Source organism: Sciurus vulgaris (genome assembly GCF_902686455.1).
Source record: "Sciurus vulgaris genome assembly, chromosome: 1".
In the NCBI taxonomy this organism is placed as follows: domain Eukaryota; kingdom Metazoa; phylum Chordata; class Mammalia; order Rodentia; family Sciuridae; genus Sciurus; species Sciurus vulgaris.
In genome coordinates this window covers 24,360,537-24,381,274 of record NC_136461.1, presented here as the reverse complement: position 1 = coordinate 24,381,274, position 20,738 = coordinate 24,360,537, and the positions used below count along the sequence as shown (strand labels likewise).

Here is a 20,738-nt window from a genome sequence, read left to right as displayed (position 1 = left end):
CCCCAGTTATCCCACTCCTCGGTTTTTACCCAAAGGACTTAAAATTAGCATAGTACCATAGTGCAGCCACATCAATGTTTATAGCAGCTCAATTTACAATAGCTAGATGGTGGAACCAACCTAGATGACCTTCAACAGATGAATGGATAAAAGAACTGTAGTATATATACACAAGGGAATATTATTCAACCATAAGGAAGAATAATATTATGGCATTTGCAGATAAATGGATGGAATTAGAGAATATCGTGCTAGGTGAAATAAACCAATCCCAACTTTTCCTATACTTTTGTGACTGTTTCAAATTAAAATTTGTAACTAACAGGGAAGCTAGATAGCAAGAAATAAGATTGAAAAGAAAATGCAATAACAATTTAAATCAGCACAGGGATCAGCAAGGAGAACCTACACTGTAGAAAAACAATTAAGAGAAGTGGAGAACAAACCCAAAAATGTTTGCAGGAGGAAGGAGACAGAGATTTGAACTTGGCTGGGAGAAGATGGTGAAGGAGGAGACCAGTGAAGAACGATCCTGCCTACGGATAGAAAATATATATCTATAAAGAAAAGAGCCAAAAGGATGAAACAGAAATAAATGCAACTTTCCTGAGATGAAGGAAGACCTGTTTAGGTAGAGTGAACGGGCTGACTGTACAGCAGGAGAAATCGAAAACAGCCAGGCAGTGTTTTCAAATTCTCAGGATGGAGGGTAGGAGAAATCCACTAGAATCCAGGCTGAGAAAGTTTCCTTAAAGGAACCCAAGTCGGCAATTCTCAGGCCAATGTTTGGCATTGGATTGCAGAAAATAAAAGACGCATTTCAGTAAGTGTGTAAGGGAGAAAAAAGTCGGAGTGAAGGGAAGAAGCAGTCACCTGTTGGGATGTGGCAGCTTACTGAGACTACTACCCTAGTCTCAATCTGAGCTGTCACTCAAGGGCATAATCAGCCAAGGCGGGGTGAACCAAGAACTCAAAATAAAGGACACATATTAAAGAAAAGAGTAAAGTGGGAATCGTTGGTACCAGCTAAGCACACACAGATTTAAGTCTAAGTAATAATTGAAAATAGAAATTCAAAGCAGAATGCAAATACAGCAACCACTCTTAAAATATTAAAATAATAGTTTTATATTAACAAGTGCCCAAATAGATAAAAAAGAAATAGGAAAATGTCCTCATCTTTCACTGGGTGGAGTCAATTGTTGACTGTGTTAATTAGAGAAATAAGGGCTTCAAGTCTATATTATAGTCACTAGTAAATTTATTGAGTATACTTCTACTCTCTATAAAAATGCTTCTAAATCACTAAAAAGAGGCAAATAAATCATCCTAATATAAAGGTAGAAAGCAAAGCAGACTGTTTAGGAACAAAAATACTGAACACAGAGGATAAGATAAAGTAATAAAAATAAAATCTCTTCTTTATCATGAAAAATGCAAGTTTATTGAAGTCCAACTCTCTATTTTTAAGAAGACTCTTAATAACCTTTTTTTGTGGTGCAGGGGATAAAACTCAGGACCTCACACATGCTAGGCAAGTGCTCTGCCACTGAGCAACACGTACATCTATAAAGCACCAATTAAAGAGCAGTAAATAAATAGAAGGAAGACCAGTAGAGAAGAGGAAGAGGAACAGAGGGAGGGAGGAGGGGAGAGAAAGAGGAAGCACGGGGACTCAAATGGAGCAAATTATGTTCCACGCACGTAAACTGGTGTCAAAACAAACCCAGTATTAGGTACAACTGTAATGCACTAACAAAAGCATTTCTAAAAAGAAAAACTCTCATATTCAGCTAAACAGCATTCAGGACTATTTTGTATACTAGGAACATAGCTGAGGCAAAGTGACACAGTTTAAAAATGAAAGGATGGCCAGTGACAATAGCAGCCTCAAATGTAGAACCCAAAGCAAAAAGCACTAAACACAAAAGGTGAACTATTTTATACTGGAGAATACTGTGGCCTGAATAACTTTATTTTTAATTATGGTAAATACAGGGCCCATGTTCAAGCACACAATTCAGTGACACTAAGTACTTCGCCGTCATGACGATCCATTTCCAGAAATTTTTTGTATACTGTGAAACAAACTCTACCCCCTAAAGAGCATCTTCCCCTCCCCCTGCCCTGGCCACCACGCTTGACTGTCTGTCTCTGAGAATCTGGCTATTCTGGTCCCCTCACTTAAGTGGAACCATGCACTATTTTTCTTTTGTGATTGTTTATTTTGCTTAGCCTAATGCCCTCAAGGTCCACCCACATTATCCCGTGTGTCAGGATCTCCTTCCTTCCTAAGGCTGAGTTACATCCCATGACAGGTGTATGTCACATATTGTTTATCTCTTCATCCATCTGTGGGCAGGGGTCGCTTCCTCTTTGGGCTGTCATGATCAACACTGCTAGGAACGTGAACAGGCAATAGGTAATGATAATATTTTAACGAGGGTCCTATGGGAAAGGTTGCAGGAAGATGCCCAGTTGGTGGTGGGTGGTTTGTGAATACACATCAAAAGCCTTAAAAGGCAGGATCCATCCGAGTCAGAACGTTCTGTGGTGCCTGCACTGTGCACAGTGATCTCTGTAGCCAGCCTCTCCGTGGGCATCTGCACAACATACGACATGGCATCCCTCCCGGCACCATCTACAGCCACAGGATCTTGGACCAGAGATCTGACCTGGCTCCAGCCGAGGCCACCAGTGACCTTCCTTGGGAACTTAAAATTAGACTGAAGAGAGGCTACCTGTGCCTGAGCTTGTCCGTCTCCTGAGAAAAGAAGATATAAACCAAGTGTGATGGATGTCCCCTCTCCTGTTCTCCATGGGGACTGAGAAGCAGAGCAATCCCGTGTGCAGAAAGACTGAGTCCAGCTGCAAATCTGCCCTTGGTTTCTCTCTTCTCTGTGAGGCCTTTTTTTTTTTTTTTTTTCTTATTCTAGAATTAGTTGATTTGTTATTTGCATCTAAAGGTTCCTAACCAATACAACAACATAAGACTAAGGAATCCTACTTCTGGCAATTGTGCAAAGTTATGTGTATAAAGATATTCCTTGAAATATATTTGTAACAGAGAAATCAGAAATAACCTGAACAAAAAGTAATAAATTAGGTACTTAAATTATATATTCATATACACACAAAGATGGGGAAAATATAGTCATTAAAAATCATTCATGCAGAATACAATCCATGGACTTAGGGAAATGTTTATTTTATATTGTGCAGTGAAGAATAAGCAGTTGACTTTCAGGACACTTTCACTTTCAGGTGATGGTTTAACCAGAGGGGGGTAGTAATCATAAACTCCTACCCTGGACCACGACCTCCCTCCTTGGGAGGTTCTCAAGAAACAGATTCAAACAAGGATCGATGGCAACGGAGGGCATTGTAACATGAGCAGGGCTTGGACCCCAAACTCAAAGGCAGAGCCCTGGGTCATCTGGTAACTTCAAGTGAACCACAGGAACCAGTTTTGGCTTTAAGAGCTTCAGATGAAAGGCAGGTCCAGCATACCCATCAGCCTGAGGAAGGGCAAGCAGGAAGACGCAAGAAAGAGCACGGTGTACCCAGGCCTCCATGGCCATTGCTGAGTGGACAGCTGCTCACGTAAAGCAAGGACCCCATCTGCCGGCCAGTGACTATGTTACCAGTCCTAGAATCTGACCAGCCCACATCCGTGCCTCACCGCCAAGGAGGAGGCGAGTATAAATGAACAGAGTCGTCAGCCTCGAGCGTCCCCTGCCCCAGAGCACTGGAGTGAAAACATGGCGGAGAGAGTGGGACGCCATTGATGGAGGAAGCCTGTGTCTTTGGGAGTTTGGGATGGAGGTGTCTGTGAAAGACTGATGGTTGTAGAACAAAATGCCAAGGGTATTTATACCTAGATGGGGGAATGGGGGTAATTTTTGTGTTTCTTTTTGACCTTCCATAAACTTTTGGCATGGAACAGAAATTTGTACTTTTTTAAAAAATGTAATTTTAAAAATTCAATGGAATATCACTCCCAATCCAAATAGGAACCACAAAATGTAACATACCCAGGCTGTGTTTAAGTGGAGATTTCTTGTTACTGATTTTTTTTGGAAGTTAAGCATGCCTCAGAAGTTTTAAAGGTAAATATGAGGCTAAGAATGGAAGATATCAATTTTAAAAAACTATGAAGGAAAATGATAGTTGTCTAAATTTTTAAAAAATGATATTTCTACAATCAGAAGAGTGCCATAAACAAAATTAAGCAAATGACAAGCTGTGAAAATATAGTTAAGAGGCTAAGGTCAGCCTCCAATATCCAGAGTTCTTCCAATTTGTAAGAAAAAAAGGAGCAAAAGACATGAATAGAACAATACTGGCCAAATTATGTTGTTCCATTGTGTATTCTGTGCATGTACAAACATGTAATCCCATCAGTATGCACAACTATAATGCACCATTTAAAAATGTGGGAAAGCCAGGCACGGCGGTGCACACCTGTAATCCCAGCCGCTCCAGAGACTGAGGCAGGAGGATCACAAGTTCAAAGTCAACCTCAGCCACTTAGCAAGGCCTTCAGTAACTTAGGGAGACCCTGTCTCAAAATAAAAAATAGAAGAGGCCAGGGATATGGCTCAGTGGTTAAGCCCACTGGGTTCAATCCAAAAAAAAAAAAAAAGTGGAATAAAATACATGAATAGACAGTTTAAAAGAAAAATGCAAATAACCCATTAGTGTATGAAAAATGTTTAACCTAATTAGTTATGAGATGCCAATTAAAAGAAAATAAGTGCTGTTTCTTTGTCCAGTTGACAAAGATTGAAATTGATGGCTGTCTTCTTCAGTGGGCTCTGAGCCCCAGAAGGTCAGGGACTGTCTCTTTGGTATTCTTGTAACCTTGGCACTGGACACAGCACCTGACCCAAGGCGAACCCTCATTAGGCCACCACTCAGTGAATTGGACAAAAGAAAAACGACAGCACTTGGTGGTGGACAGACTGTCACCTCTTGATGCTGTCAGTTGGCACAATTTTCCTGGAGAGTTAAGTGGACTCCTCAAGAGCAGACTCGGTCCCCCTGGCTTCTGTTGAATCAAGATTATACAGGCTCGGTTTCCTCAAGAGCGCTCTTGAGTTTAATACCCACGCTCCATAAAGCTCACGGATCTCTTCATGTGACACCCTTCAGCCAACACAACTGGATAAAAATTTAAAGTTAGGTCCCCCGCAACGTAAGAGGACAGTTTACATAAAACCATACACAGGAAAAGTCCTGAATTCCATTCCAGCTGCAGCTGGTAAGATGACAGCATCTGGAAAGGAGCTCAGACTCCAGTGGAGCCCGTGGCCCAGGTGCTGCTGGCACTGAGAAGTGGCACAGAGCTGCTCAGCGCGAGGGTCCCCTATCACCTTGCACCTCTCCTGAACGCACCCCCGTGTGGCCTTCCTATCTCGGCCTGGTTTCTGCCCAGAGTTTTACATCACGAAACTTCTAAAGTCTTGAAGCTGAGCGATTTTGCAGGATGCGCTGCATGTTTACAGTTCAGGCCACAAAGCACGTGTGCCGTGGCGCCCCAGCCCCTGGCTTAGTACGGCCGTTTTAAAAGCTGGGTGGGATGTTTTCAGAGTCTGACTTCTAACATAATGGCTGTGGCACAGTTGTGTTTTTTGGTGTTTTTCTTTCTTTTTGGATTTTGATGTATGGTGCAGTATGATGTTTTCCCGTTTAAAATATTAGGAAAAGGAATCCTAGTTAACATCTGACTCCTAGGAGATGCTGCACTTTAAAAAGACCATGCCCTTTAATCAGTCCTAGTTTGTTTTTTTTCATAGACATTATTTCTGGTTTTTTTTTTTTTAATTTTTTATTTTTTTGTTTTTACAGACTGCATTTTGATTCATTGTCCTAGTTTTTAAAAACTCACTTAAAAATTCTTGGACAGGGTTGTGGCTCAGTGGTAGAGTACTTGCCTAGCATGTATGAGGCACTGGGTTCAATCCTCAGCACCACACATTAATTAATTAATTAAGGTCCATGGACAACTAAAAAATATTTTTAAAAATCTTGTGTACAGGATTTTATCACAGTTTTTTTTAATTGCAAAACTTTGGAAACCTAAGTGATTGACATTAGAAATCTGTGCCACAAATTCTAGTAAATCTGAATGATTAGATTCTATAACATCATTTCAATCATGTTTTTTGAAGAAATTTCATTAGATGAGAAAATTCTTGTAATGTAGTAATACTTGGCAAGGATCAGCACAAAGTATATAACATGCGAATTTGGTAATGAAAGCAATACTTATATACACAGAGAACAAATATGCCAAGTTCTTAGGGTAAAGGTTAACTGGTTACCTCTGAGAAGACAATGCATGGGTTTTCCTTCCTACTGTTTTCACAGAAAAATCTCAGCTTTTTAAAAATTACAATGTGTTACACTTAGATAATTTTTTGGGGGGGTGCTGGGGTTAGATAATTTTTAAAACCACTATTTTTAAAAAACACAGCAGGGATTGAGGCAATTTTGGAAATAATAATAACAGCAGTGGCAGCTAACATTTAGCTAGCACTTTACTGCGTGCCAGAATTGAAAGCCAAGTTGTGAGCCCACCCTGGCCTCTGCCTCGGGACCCCCTGCACCTGAGCACCATCCAGTCCCTGCCCTGAGGGGCAACCTCAGGACATCCACTGAGGTCAGCCATGTTGGGCCAGAGATCAACAGGTGCCCACAGAAGCCACTCACAGGACGTAGAGGCTGAGAAGTGGAAAGAATACGGGACTTGGGAGCAGCCATGTCTGGGTTCCAATCCTGCCAGTGACACTTAATTCCCACATGACCTTGGGGAAGTAACTTCACCTTTCTGAATTTCACCTGCTCACAAGTAAAGTAGGAACGCCTCACAGGCGATCAGCCATGTGAGAATGAGAGGGTTCAGCACACAGAGGTGTCAACATAGAGGGGGGTTCTCAGCAATACCCCCTCTCCCTCAGGGCTGGGGACCATCGCTAGCTTCTTCTTTATTATTAGTTATGAAAGAGGGTTCCTGATCTTTGCACCCAAACCATACCCAGAAAATAAAATATAAGATAAGCAAAATAGTATTTGGTTCAACTCACCCTGGGTACAGATAAATGCTTATTAGTAAATCTCCGTCATGTGAAGGAGTGAGGCCTGAGAAAGATGAATGGCTGACGACACGCCCCTGTGACGCTCTTGCCCTGACTCAGAGTCTTTCCTCCTTTCAGCTTATCCACTCACCAAGTGCCCACCCCCCACCATCCTCCCCAATGCTGAAGTCGTCACTGAGAACGAAGAATTCAACATAGGTAGGTACCGCCTTCCAAACTGCAAGGACCACGAGCCAGGGCTGACGGGAAGGTCAGGCAGCCGGGCACAGGTCTTTCTGCTGTCCAGGGAGAGAGAAACCGGAGCCCTATGCGAGAGGGTTGATAGTCTGTCCCCTGAGTTTGCATCCAAAATACCCTCTCTCTTCCTTTTTACCATCCCCAGGAAGAGGAACCAGGAAAGTGGTTTTCCTCTGTGCTTCAAGTCAGCATGATTTTGAGAAATCAATCCATGGACCACAGTATGAATTTTTCAGAATGTGGCTTCCCTGGTCTCAGGCGAGGCTGTTCATGGGAGGGAAGCAGCGGTTATCTGGGCCACTGGGTTGGAGATGAGCTGGTTGCTAAAGTCAGAACAGAATGTGACCCACTGTGGATCGCTTGCCTGGGAGTAGGTTCAAGGTGCTACTTAACAGCCCTGTCCGGCTGCTCCAGAGAATCCCCACGTTGGTCTCTCCTGGCAGGTGACATCGTTCGCTACAGGTGTCTTCCTGGCTTTACCTTAGTGGGGAATGAAATCCTGACCTGCAAGCTTGGAACCGCCCTGCAGTTTGAAGGCCCACCCCCGATATGCGAAGGTAACTGTCCTGAGCCTCGTCTCCTGGGCCTGGAGTGGCTCCCAACCAAGCCCCTGGCTGGACTCCTCTTTCCAGTCCCATTCTTAGCCCAGTCCCTGCCCCATAAGTTAGAGGTCACGTGGTGAAGGCTAATGAGTGAGCGAATGAGGAATCAGTCCCCGCCCTGTTCTGAGGGCTGCGCTGTGAATTGGCCACAGTGGCCATTTATTTGTCTTCCCTTTTCCTTGCCTGAGCCTTCCCTGGAATTGCATGCTGAGAATTGGAAGGAGAACATTCTGGGTCCTTAGGGAGGGCTGGGCTCACCTGAGACATGCCCTACTAGAATGCAAATTGCTCAAGATCCTGTGTGCTGACAGGTGACCCTGAGTCCACAGGTGTTGTCATTCCAGGACAGTGCCAGCAGGTGACAGCAGGTGAATTCACCTCTCCTCGTCTCCCGACTCAGACCCAAAACCACCCTCCACTCACCAGGCACCTGACCCAGGGCCGGCACCTAACTGTCCTGTGCGTTCATCGTTCGTGTTCTCTTCCGTGAAGTGGGGAGGACGTGGGCACTCGGGCCCAGGGGGTTGCTGCGAGGAATTGGTTGAGGTGGTAATGTGAACCGCGTTGGAGCAATGCCTGGCATATCGTGATGGCTCCACGTTGGCCGCTGTTATCACAACTAGCACTCCTGCTGCTTCTGGTCCTGGTGCTATCAGTTTAGTAGCCTGTGGAGAAACAGGCCAGCCTCTCCACCTCCCCTGGGGAAGCAAGAGCAAAAAGATGCGGCAGGAATTGTTGAGCCACAGAATTGGGTTTCCCAGTACACGGAGAAATTCACTACCTGTTTATTTCAGTTGAGCCAATGCGCCCACAGGCCAATCAGCCAGCCCACCCCACACCCCCAGCAACGTCTGCCTTCATCGGGGCTGATCCTCCCTGATTGCTCAGCCTGGGTTCTCGCCTCAGGCGCTGTTGCTGAGTCTGCAGGGCCCAGTCTTCTTGGCTTGACCCATGCTCAGTCCCATGCTTGCCTGAAGGCCTTGTGTCCTTCTTGCCTTTGTGGACTTTTTGTGTGTTAGCGGGGGCAGGGTACTGGGGATTGAACCCAGGAGTACTTAACCACTGAGCCACATCCCTGGCCCTTGTTGTATTTTATTTTGATACAGGGTCTTGCTGCATTGCTTAGGGCCTCGCTAAGTTACTGAGGCTGGTTTGAACTCACAAATCCTTCTGCTTCACCTTTCTGAGCTGCTGAGATTCCAGGAATGTGCCACCACACACAACTTTGTAGACTTTCTTTTAATAACAGCTTCACTGAGATATGATTCACACTCAAAGCAATTCACTCCTTTCAAGTGACAATTCAATGCTCTTTAGTTCATTCACACCTTTGCAGCCATCACTGTGATCAATTTTCATAACTCCAAAAAGAAAGCCCACACCCACTAGCAGACCCTGTTTCTTTCTAACTCCTCAGTCCTAGACAAATACCAGTCTGGTTTCCATCTCTGTGTTTTTGCTTATTCTGGCCATTTCATATAAATGGAATCATACAATATCTGGACTTTTGTGACTGGCCTCTTTCACTCAGTGTCATATTTTCAAGGTTCATCCGTACTACAGTGTGTATCACCATTTTCTTTTTACTGCCAAACACTATTCCATTGTATGGATATACCGCATTTTGTTTAACCATTCATCAACTGATGAACATTTGGGCTGAATCCACTTTTTGGCTATTATGAATAATGTTGCTATGACATTCACAAATCTGTTTTTGTATGCAGAATATGTCTTAATTGCACTTAGATATATACCTAGAAGGGAAATTACTGGGCCTGTGAAAATTCTCCATCTAACTTTTGAGGAGCTGCCAGGCTGCTTTCCAAGGCGACTGAACCATTCTACATTCCCATTAGCTGTATTTGAGGCTTCCAACTTCGCTACACCCTTGCCAAAACATATTAATATTTCTCTTTTTAATTCTACCCATTCCAGTGAGTAGAAACTGGCATCTCATTGTGGTCTTCATTTGCATTTCTCCAAGGGTTAATGATTTTGAGCATCTTCTCACATACTTATTATACATCTTCTTTGAAGAAATGTCCATTCCGGTTCTTTACCATTTTCAAAATTAGGTCGTCTTTTTATTATTAATTTGTCATGGAATTTGATACAAACCTTATTTATATGTTATTTGGAAAAAAATTATCTAAATTCATGGGTTGTCTTTTCACTTTCTTCTTTTCTTTTCTTTTTTTTTTTTTTTTTTTTTTTTTGGCACTAGGGATTGAACCCAGGGGTGCTTTACTGCTGAGCCACATCCTCAGCCCTTTTTGTGTCTTGCTGAGTTCCTGAGGCTTTTCAAACTTGCAATCCTCCTGCCTCAGCCTCCTGGACTTCTCACTTTGTTTCTTTCTTTCTTTCTTTTTTAGATGTTTTTTATTTTCAGTTTTTTAGTTTTAGATGGATACAGTACCTTTGTTTTATTTATTTATTTTTATGTGGTGCTCCACCACTGAGCTACAACTCCAGCCCATCACTTTCTTGATGGTGTTCTTTGAAGCAAAAGGTTTTAATTTGACAATGTCTGATTAACATATTTTTCTTGTGTTTGTTGTGCTTTTGGTATCATTTTAAGAAACCGTTGCCTGATCTATGTTTCCTTCTAAGAATTTATAGCTTAAGCCCTTGCATTTAGATCTTAGATCCATTTTTAGTTAATTTTTGTATATGGTCGAGGTAGGGGGTCCAACTTCTCTTTTTTGCATGTAGAGATTTGTTTGTCCTGGTACCATTTACTGAAAATGGTGTGAGTCCTCCAACTTTGTTCTTCCTTTTCGGTATTATTTTGATTTTCTGAGCCTTTTGAATGCCCATATGAATTCTAGGATCAGATTGTCAACATCTGCAAAGAACCCAGGTGGGATTTTGATAGGGATGGAGTTGAATCTGTAGATCAGTCTGGGTAGTGCTGCCGTGTTAACAATATGGTCTCCCTGCCATGTGCACGGGATGTCTATCCATTCACGTCTCTTCTTTGTACAACTTCCTCTGCTCTTCAGCTTACTCCACTCACTGCTGCATCTATCGCCCTTTCCAATGATGTCTCAGATCAGGCATTTTGTTATGGTTCCAGAAGCATGCCTCTTGCTATACAAAGAGTTGGTGAAGAACATCACAGAGCAATTCCAGAACATTAAGAATAAAGTCATAACTAAAGAGATGTCACCCATCCAATGCATGACAAAAATCCAAGAAATACATAGAAAATACTAGCTTCTAGAAGCTAGAGTAGCAAAGTTTAATATCAGAAAACTAGAGTTTAAGTCGAAAACATTAAAAGGAACAAGAAGGGATATTTCCATAACAATAAACATAATCTATCAAGAATATATACTGGTCATAAATAGTACCTACCATAGTGCATGAAGGAAAAACTGACAGAATTACAGGAGAAATTCACAAGTGAGAGATTTTTAACATACCTCTTTCTCTGACCAAAAGAAAAGTAGCTACATAAAGTAGTTGAAAAATATATTTAGATATATAACCTTTTATTGCATAAAAATCATGCCAAAATTTAGAGGCCATTTATTTTCTATAAAAGATGCAATTTAAATATAAATACCATAGAAATTTTCAAAGAAAAAAAGAAAGATATAATATAAAAATGTTGAACAGGAAAAATAAATTTACAAACACTACAAAGTGTATTACCAGAAATAGATATATTTGTAATGACAAAAAGAATTAATTCCATTTAAAAGGACATGTAAGTATGTATGCAGTTAATCAAAGAGCTTCAAAATACACCAATAAAAACCCTATTCAACTAAATATGAAAAAAGTAAAAGCAAACTGTAGAACGAGAGAAGGTATTCACAGTAACGTATTTTCTCTTAAAAGACATATCTACAGGAGTCTGAGGCAGGAGGATCACAAGTTCAAAGCCAGCCTGGCAAGCTTAGCAAGATCCCCATCTCAAAATTTAAAATATGAAGGGATCAGAATGTTGCTCCGTGGTAGAACATCCCTGGATTCAATCCCCCGTACCAAAAAGGAAAATCCTTATATCCAGACTAAGTAAAGAATTTTTCTAATTCAATCCAGTAAAAATATAGACAAGAAAATTGAATAGATATATTACAAAATAAGATGTATAAATGGCCCATAAGCATGTGAAAAGTTGTTCAACATAAGTAGTCATCAAGGAAATGAAAGCTGAAACTGTAATGAAATATCACTGTTCATCCACTAGAATGGCTAAAATTTAAATGATTGATAGTACCAAGTGCTGACAAGGATGTGGGACAGCTGGAATTTTCATAAATTGCTGGCTAGGATATAAAACTACATAGTCACTTTGCAAATGTCACTGAACATTTCTTTTAAAATAATTATACAAAAACTTATTATATTGCATAATTTAAAATCATACAAATACTTAAACTATTGTTATTTACTCAAAAGAAATTAAAACCTAGATTCACAAAAAACTTACATGAGTCCCATAATAACACACAATGAGAAACAACTCAAATGTTCATCAATAGGAAAATGAATAAACAAATCGCCCTATGAAAATTCACCATACAGGTGAATAGTACTGAGCAATAAAAATTAAAAATGTTGATATGCAAAAAGCATGGGCTGGGTCTTATAAACATTACATTTATCAAAAGGAGTGAATGCAAAAATAATCTTTTATGATTTGTTCAAAGTTCTAGTACAGAAACTGATCTATGGCTATAAAAATAACACCAGTGATTTCCCGGAGAGTAGGGCAGTTTGTACTGATTGTAAAGGGGTGTGGAAGAACTTCCTAGGGTAATGGAAAGAATATATATTTTGATTGTGGTAGTAGTTACACAGGCATGTACATTTTCCAAGGTCCAATGAACAGCGCACCTAAAATCTGCATAGTTTATTGCACATAAATTATGTCTCAAAAATTTGCATTTTAAAAAGATAATGAATTATAAAACAGAAAAACTGTCTGACTGATAAATAAGTTAAAAAAAAAGATGTACTTGAAATAGAAAGCAGCAAAACTGTCCAATCATTAGGTAACCTAATCAAGAACAAAGGGAGAAAGCAAGGATATGTGATGAATAAATAAATAAATATATATATATATATAAATATGAAAAGTAGGAAATGATCTTTGAAGTCAGAAAACATTTTTTAAATTATGTGGCTACTTTGCACAAATCTATGCCAATAAGCTTTAAAACCTAGATGATATGAATTATTTCCTAAGAAAGTATGATTTTCTAAATTGACTCCAATAAAGATAGAAAGTGTACACTTTTCAAATTCTTTAAAAGAAATAGAGAAACTTATCAGAAGAAAGCCCGCCAAAGATGACCAAGCTAGCTGGTTTCATTGAACACTACTAAATGTTCAGAGACCAGTTCATCTTTAGCACACCTTGCACACACTAATACATGAATCTGATAAAGTTAACACAAAGAAATAAAACCCATGGACCCATCTCGTTTGCGAGAACATGCCCATTTGCAGGTTCAAGTGGGCATGTAAAAACCTCGGGAAGCAGGACCTGGAGAGACCAGAGAGGACCATAAGTCCTCAGTGCAGGTCGTCAGGTTAGTAAGATCAGGAGCATTGCAAAAGTCAGGTGGGTTTCCATCTAGAAGCCATTTGCTTTCCTCTTCCTCTTACCAAATGAGAAGGAAGCTCTCCCTGGAAAAGCCAGTGCCTGTCAGTGCCACTCGGAAGGAATCCTGGATGAGTCATGTAAAACTCGTTCAAGACCACAGCAAACCTCTGTGTATGAGCCCCGAGAGCTGATCAGCCAGCCCCGCCTCTGTGAAGGCAGGGGATGAAGGAAATGGGGAGATGGGTGGAGCACCACGATCTCCTGCCCAGGGTTACTTCTTGGCCTTCCTTTCCCAGAAACTCCCTTTTATCTGTGTCACAGAATCCATCTCACTCAGAAGCCTGGCTAACAGCACATCTACAGCAAAACACCGATTCTCCCTTTGTGGGTATTGGGATACTTGTACTACTGTCAAGGGCACCAAAGAAATTGATTTAATCTTTAGAACTTTGCTTTGGAGCCCCCAAACAAGCAAATGGAATTTGATTCCATGGATCCCATGTAATTTGTTCCTTGTGTTGTGGTGTTCCCTGTGCCCCAGGACAGAGCAGCTCCCCCGTACCTGGGGTGTACAAGGCCCTCCTGAACCAGCATCTCCCCACCCCTTCATGGTGACACCAGAAAGCCCAATTCTTCTCCAGCACCTCTATTCCTAAGGCCCACACTGACTGTCTTACTTAGGGTGATGTTTTCTTCTTTAGATGTGTTAATACTGTCACCTGAGCCAGGCTGAGTGTTACCAAACCCTTTCTGCTCCTGATGTAATCACACCATCATCATCATCATCATCACCACCACCACCACTGCCACCATTACCATCACCATCATCATTACCATCATCACCATCACCATCACCACCACAATCATCAACATCGCCATCACCACCACCACCATCACCATCATCATTATCACCACCATCACCATCACCATCATCACCATCACCATCATCATCTCTACAATTTATTGAAGCACCATGTTGTGTTCTTTACATATAGTGTCCCATAAGATATAATATTTCATACAATGCAATGGTCCTGGGAAGTAAATCATATCTCTTGTGTTGGAGACGGAGAAGCCATCATACAGGGAGGAAAGAATTTGTTGAAGACCACACAGGTTGTAAGAGCAGAGATGAGCTATAAATACAAATATGTTTGGCCCAAAGTTTCATGGACTTACCTGCACCCTATACTATCTTCGTAGAAATTAAATCTATCCTAGAGATCAACTCTTTTGAGTACGAGGGGCCTTACTGTTGACTCTATGCCTGCACCATCCCTACCCTCTCTGAAGACAGGTAGCAGTGCCCACATCTAAGCTAGGAAGTGATTCCCAGCAACCTGCTAGACCTAAATCCCAGCAATCCTGTAGTGTTGACACCGTATCTAAGGTTACCTGATGTCATGGAGCAGCATGATGATGGGTGTGGAATCTTGTTTGTGCTCAAATACTGATTTTCCAAGCATTGTCTTTTGCACCAGGAAAAAGCAAATATGGTGGACCCAGTTCCATCTTCACCTCATGTACCTGGCATTTCTTTCTTTCTTTCTCCAAGTGCACTGCCCCACGAACGAGCTTCTGACAGATTCCACAGGTGTGATCCTGAGCCAGAGCTACCCTGGAAGCTACCCGCAGTTCCAGACCTGCTCTTGGCTGGTGAGAGTGGAGCCCGAGTACAACATCTCCCTCACAGTGGAGTACTTCCTCAGTGAGAAGCAGTACGATGAGTTTGAGATCTTCGATGGTGAGTCAGGCCAATGCCGTGTAGCTCTGCTGCAGATGGCGCCATCCTGCTTCAGGTGCCTGAGAGTCCATGCTGCAATTTTCCTTGCTGGAGGCCCCACATGCTGGCCTGCGCTACACAGAAGCCCCAAGGCCATGGGGTCTGATGGGCTGTGTGGCTGCTGGACCTGTTACAGAGCCCTTTCTTACTCTAGTCCCCACTCAAAGCAAGCACGCTTGAATTTCTGCCAATAAATGGGTCCATCAATACCCTGCTCCCAGGTAAAGAGCTTGCTGCCTCCAAAACACAAAGACTTCCACACTGAGCTGCTTCTTTGGTCATAGGAGAGAAAAGGTGCAATAATTAGCTCTTTAACCTGGAGGGAATGTCTCAGCAAACCCCAAACCACTGCACCGTCAAAATTTCACTGCAAACTTTGTAGGATTTGTAGCTTATTCTCTGGAGCATAAGTCTTGCAAGACATCTCCACTAATTGTCCCTAATGCCCCATCAGATCTGATTAATACGATGCCCTCAATATAGTAAACCAATATACTACATTCTGCAGGATGTCCAGATGGCCCCCAGTCCTTCATACTCTATTTTGACAAAATTCAGGAGAGTAGCAATACTGCTGCCCACCTCATGTGGGAGCAAGCTGATTCTGATCCTCCTTTCCGATGGGTATGGAAAAGAACGCATTGCCAGGTCCATAGCTGCATTTCATGTCCCCAGGACTGTTCATCTGCTCTGACGAAGATACATCCGGCACAGCTGCTCCCCCTAGGTCACTACTTGGTTAGGTTGAGGGAGAACTGGGCCAGGATTCCATTTTTTACCAACATCAACCTAATAGAACAGTCATGACAAGCTTCAAATCTCAGGGATCAGCCTCAATTCACACTTTGTATCCAAAGACGTTGAGATATTTAGACATTCTCATTTCTACAATATTCAGTTATTAGAGTATATAGTGGCAGGGCTCTGGGGATAAGAACTAGAGCAATCACTATTACATGCAATTGGTACTATTTTATAATTGTATTCTATACAATTCTATACTATGAAAAAGGACCCAGCTTCTCCTTCGGCAGAAATGTTCTGGAATAGGAAATGCAACCTGGCCAGGCTCTGCTAACTGGACGAGGGATTGAGAGTGACCACTGTGGGCAGCTTTCCTTCTCCACTGGTTGTTCAGTCATCGTCCTTTTAGCTCATACATCAACGTACCTTTTTGTCTTTCCCTTTTCGGCTGCCCATCGCTTTGCCCTTATGAATCCCATGTTCCATGTGCCATCTCCATAGACCCTCTGGTCAGGCCCTCCCAACTGCCATTCTGATCTTGCTACCCATTTTAGTAATTACTCCAACTTTGCTTTAGGTTGCAAAGTGCTTCCACTTGGCCTCTGTATCCTAGGATGGTCTCGTCCCCATTACTATCAGGGAGCCTGGTTCCATGACAGCCTCTCCTCCCAGGCTTCTGCTTATGGAGGACAGCCATTGCTCAGGACTTCAGTCATGCCGGTGATCCCCCTCACCAGTGCCCACGCGATTGCTTTAATAAATGGAGTGTGCTCCAGACCCTCCCAAGGAATGTGGTCAGCCAGCGGGAGTTCTGCTCTCATACAATGGGCCTATTTGAGCCTGCTGCTTCTCTGTGTCTCTGGGCCCCTCCTCCATGGCTTGCCACGGCTGATGGTCCCGCTTTGTTCAGTGTTGTCCATTACTTTCTCAAACTTCCATGAGCTGTCTCAACAGTATGTCCGAATCTTCACTCAGGGCCTCTTCTGGGGTGATAAATCCTGAGTTATGGATTATCCCACTCCGCTGTGCCTCCCTTGAATCTGCACCCTCAGGGTACAATCCCAGGCATTTAAGGTAGGAAGAGGGAAAAGGGAGGCCTTCTTCAAAGGGCCTTGGAAGAAATGTTGGGGATCTCTGTTACTTATGATCTTGAGACCTGGTGTTTTCCTCTGGTTTTGCTGCTGTCTGTTCATCAAATATTTTTTCTGTATGGGCATGGAATTGTTTTCAGCATGCAGAAGAAGAGTAGCCAAATGGAAGAGGTTCTCAGTTCGAAAACCAGCTCTTCCATCAACCAACTGCTTGACCCTGGCCACATTCTAAAATGGCAGATAGATTTCATCTCACCTGCTAACTGCTATAGGCAGGTTCTTCCTAGAACACTGTTTTAGATCTGGGCTCAGGAAGAAAGAACCCTTGAGCAATACCAGTGGACTCAGAGAGAGGATACCGACTCTCTAAGTTACCCAGCCATTTAAGCCCTGGTGTCTGCACCTGTGCTCTGTAGAGCTGGAGTGTCCTGTGTCTCCACCCAGTTGTGCTAGAGTAGTGGGGAGGGCTGCAGAGGCCAAGGAAGACACCTAGAGATAGCAGGTGAGACCTAAGCTCTATTGAGAAAAGCTTGCAGAGAAGATCCAGTCATGACAGACCGGATGGGAGACTTGCCAGAGTCCAGCAGCAACACCTGGACCCCCATCCCTCATGGTACTTGGCCACATAGCACCAACTATCCCTCACAGTTCTACCCCAAAAGAGATTGTCTCCTGTCCCTTATGGTGTTTTTGTCCAGTGGCAGCCAGCTGGGATGAGTGACACATAACCTATCTACAGTTCCCTGAGTTCTGCATCAGTCTTTCTGCACCACAGAGAGGGGTCTTATGAGTTAGACTACAGAAGCAGTGGCATTAGCTTGCTTAGCTTGCTTTCTTCCCCATATGACCAGCATCCAAAGAAGCAGCTGTCCTGGGGTACAAAAAAAGCAGCTTTCTGTGCCTAACACTGACTTGTCCCATTCCCAGCATTCATGAGAGAAAGTCAATGTCCTTCAAGTTGCCAGTATGTAGACATCCTGGCCCAGACCTGCTCTCTGTGATCCCTTGACTTTGCCAAGTTCCTGGGAAGTTAACGGGGTGTTCCAGGGACATGGTGTCTTACTGTCCTCCTTTTCTTTTAGGATGTTACAGCCTGTAATCCTGTGTCCTTCTCAACCCAGGTCCCTCAGGACAAAGTCCTCTGTTGAAAGCCCTCAGTGGGAATTACTCTGCTCCCCTGATTGTTACCAGCTCGAGCAACTCTGTGTACCTGCGCTGGTCCTCTGACCACGCCTACAATCGGAAGGGCTTTAAGATTCGGTATTCAGGTAAGTAACTCACAAGGGCTCTTGAGAAGGACCATGGGCCCTGAGCCCCTTAAGTCAGTTGCCCAAAACATCCAGAAAAGCTGTGCTCTAGCTCCTCAGCAAGGTGGTGGGCTCCTCCGTGGGGACTGGGCAGCCACCCCTCTGTGGGGAGACCCACCTGGGAGAGGTACAGAGGCAGAACCCACCCCCTCCTTCTCCAGTCCTTTCCCCACTTTCAGTCTCTCCTGCTGCCAGCCTGTCTTTAGGATACGTTTAACTATCACGCAAGAACCGACGACGCCTTAGGGGGTTCCTGCCACCCTTTAACAGCCTCTCTTTAGGAATTTAGAAAATAGTAATAAAAGTTTTTTAACTGAAAATCCCTATGATGAGTCTCTCTGGCAAGAACAGCTGTATTCCCGGGCCAGGAGCCTCTCCTCTGCTCTGCCAGCCCTGCTTTTTGATTACTCTTTGATTACTGTTGTTTTTGGGGTTTCTTTTTGTTTAGTTTTGTTTTTTGAGTTAACACATAAACCTTTTACATATCTCTGGGCAGAGTGGGCATAGATACATCTGTAGATGTATATTACATATATGTCACACTGTACCCACAGATATATAAAAGTGTGTAATGATCAAACCAGAGCCATGAGCAAGTCCGTCACCTGAAACATCTACAACTTATGTTGAAAACAATCAAACATCTTTATCTAGCTATTTTGAAATACACAATTTAGTTTTGACGATAGTCACCCTACTGTGCTCCTGAACATCACGACTTATGCCTCTTGTCTAACTATATTTTTGTACCTGAGAACCAACCTCTTTCTATCCCCTCTCAGGCTCTGGTGACCCCTATTCTCCCCTCTATTTCTATAAAATCAGCTTTTTTAGCATGTACCTATGAGTGAGAACGGGCAGTACTTGTCTTTCTGTATCTGACTTATTTCACTAACATAGTGTCTTCTAGTTCCATCCATGTGGCCCCAGATAGCAGGATTTCATTCTCTTTTATGACAAGTCATATCTTATAGGCAGAGTCAGATCAAAAGCCAGGCCACACACACAGCTGACCCGGGTGGCAATCTGAGGACCACAGAAATACCCCTGGGCATGTAATGAGATGGAGAAAACCAATTCTACCCAACTGCCATTCAGTCCTGTTGGAAGAGAACCTGCTAAGCTGCTTGATGCCCACTTGGAAGAGTGGTGATCCCCAGGACCGCTGGCTGAGGCCTGAAGTTTGGAGAGAGAATTGAATTACTTAAGGCCATGGGGAATTCCACCATGCCCAGGGCCTCTCAGCATACTCCACATGAATGTCGGACACATTTCTGAAGTGCATTGGTCGGGAGGGACATCAAATTCTCAAGGACAGCCTCTGGGACTGCTTGTTTTGGTCCGTGTCTTCCCTGGGCTTCCTACTTGCAAGACCGGCCCAAACTTATAGGGCCCACGAGCATAGTTCTAAAGAGCCCTTGGGTGTGGCCTCCAGGGTGAGCCCGCCAATGAAGCTGCAGGGAGCCTGGGAGGAGACAGGTTTTGCTACCTCAGATCCAGTTTCCATTTCCTCTCTTTCCCTGATGTGCACTGTGGGTTGGGGAATCATGACCAGGAACCCCAGGATCAGCAACCAGCTCCATCACTGACCACCTATAGGATTATTCACCAACGTGCTTAACTGCTTAGAGTCTCGGTTTCCTGTTGATGAAAAAGAAACCTCTAGGTGCCTCTCAGGAAAGAACGGGGCTCAGTTCCTGCCAGCTGCTCAATATAAAGGAAAATCGGCATTTTCTACCCTAGTTGCTAAATTGGGAATTACAAACAATTAAGGAGTTGCCCTATCCTTGATGTTTGAAGACTAATATGTTTGGGAGTAATGATTCAGTTGTAATTACAGCAGATATGCCACATAGAAAGGGAATTGATTACATGGTACAATAATTAGTACTTAATAATTATAATATAGTAGAAGTATATAATTTGCATGTGTCTGTCATTGTGAATAAGTGTATTTTATAGCATGTTCCTGAGTGAGGGGGCCTCGTAGATATGATATATGCAGGACAGAGGGGACAAAGAAGGGAAGGACACCCATGGGCATGGTATGGAGGTATTTAAGCCACCAGTTCCATTCACAGAGGAGTGTGATCCCCAAACAAGAGTTGAAACTCTCATCCTCATCCCTGTTGGCCTGGGAGACCCAACCAAGGACTCCTCAGGCAGTTGAAGGGACACATGCCACTTGTCCTGAGGTCATCCCTCTTTCACAGCCTCGTGGAATGGGCCTGCGGGTCTCTGGCAGGGCTCGTAATGTGAGTTTCCAGGCTGGGATGCTTTGCTGTTTCTTTCACTGTTGTCTCCCCAGCAC

The 20,738-nt window shown here is 43.2% G+C and overlaps 1 protein-coding gene across 5 annotated transcripts in view; it reads left to right on the top strand.

The window, feature by feature from the left end:
* Positions 1-20,738, top strand: part of CSMD2 (CUB and Sushi multiple domains 2) — a 550,277-nt gene that overhangs the window by 474,535 nt on the left and 55,004 nt on the right. For all 5 annotated transcript variants that reach the window (XM_079130766.1, XM_079130765.1, XM_079130764.1 and 2 more), the window contains 4 exons: positions 7,218-7,298; positions 7,781-7,894; positions 15,058-15,246; positions 18,242-18,388. In XM_079130766.1, the coding sequence (XP_078986892.1) occupies positions 7,218-7,298; positions 7,781-7,894; positions 15,058-15,246; positions 18,242-18,388 (531 nt within the window). The remainder of the gene's footprint in view (positions 1-7,217; positions 7,299-7,780; positions 7,895-15,057; positions 15,247-18,241; positions 18,389-20,738) is intronic.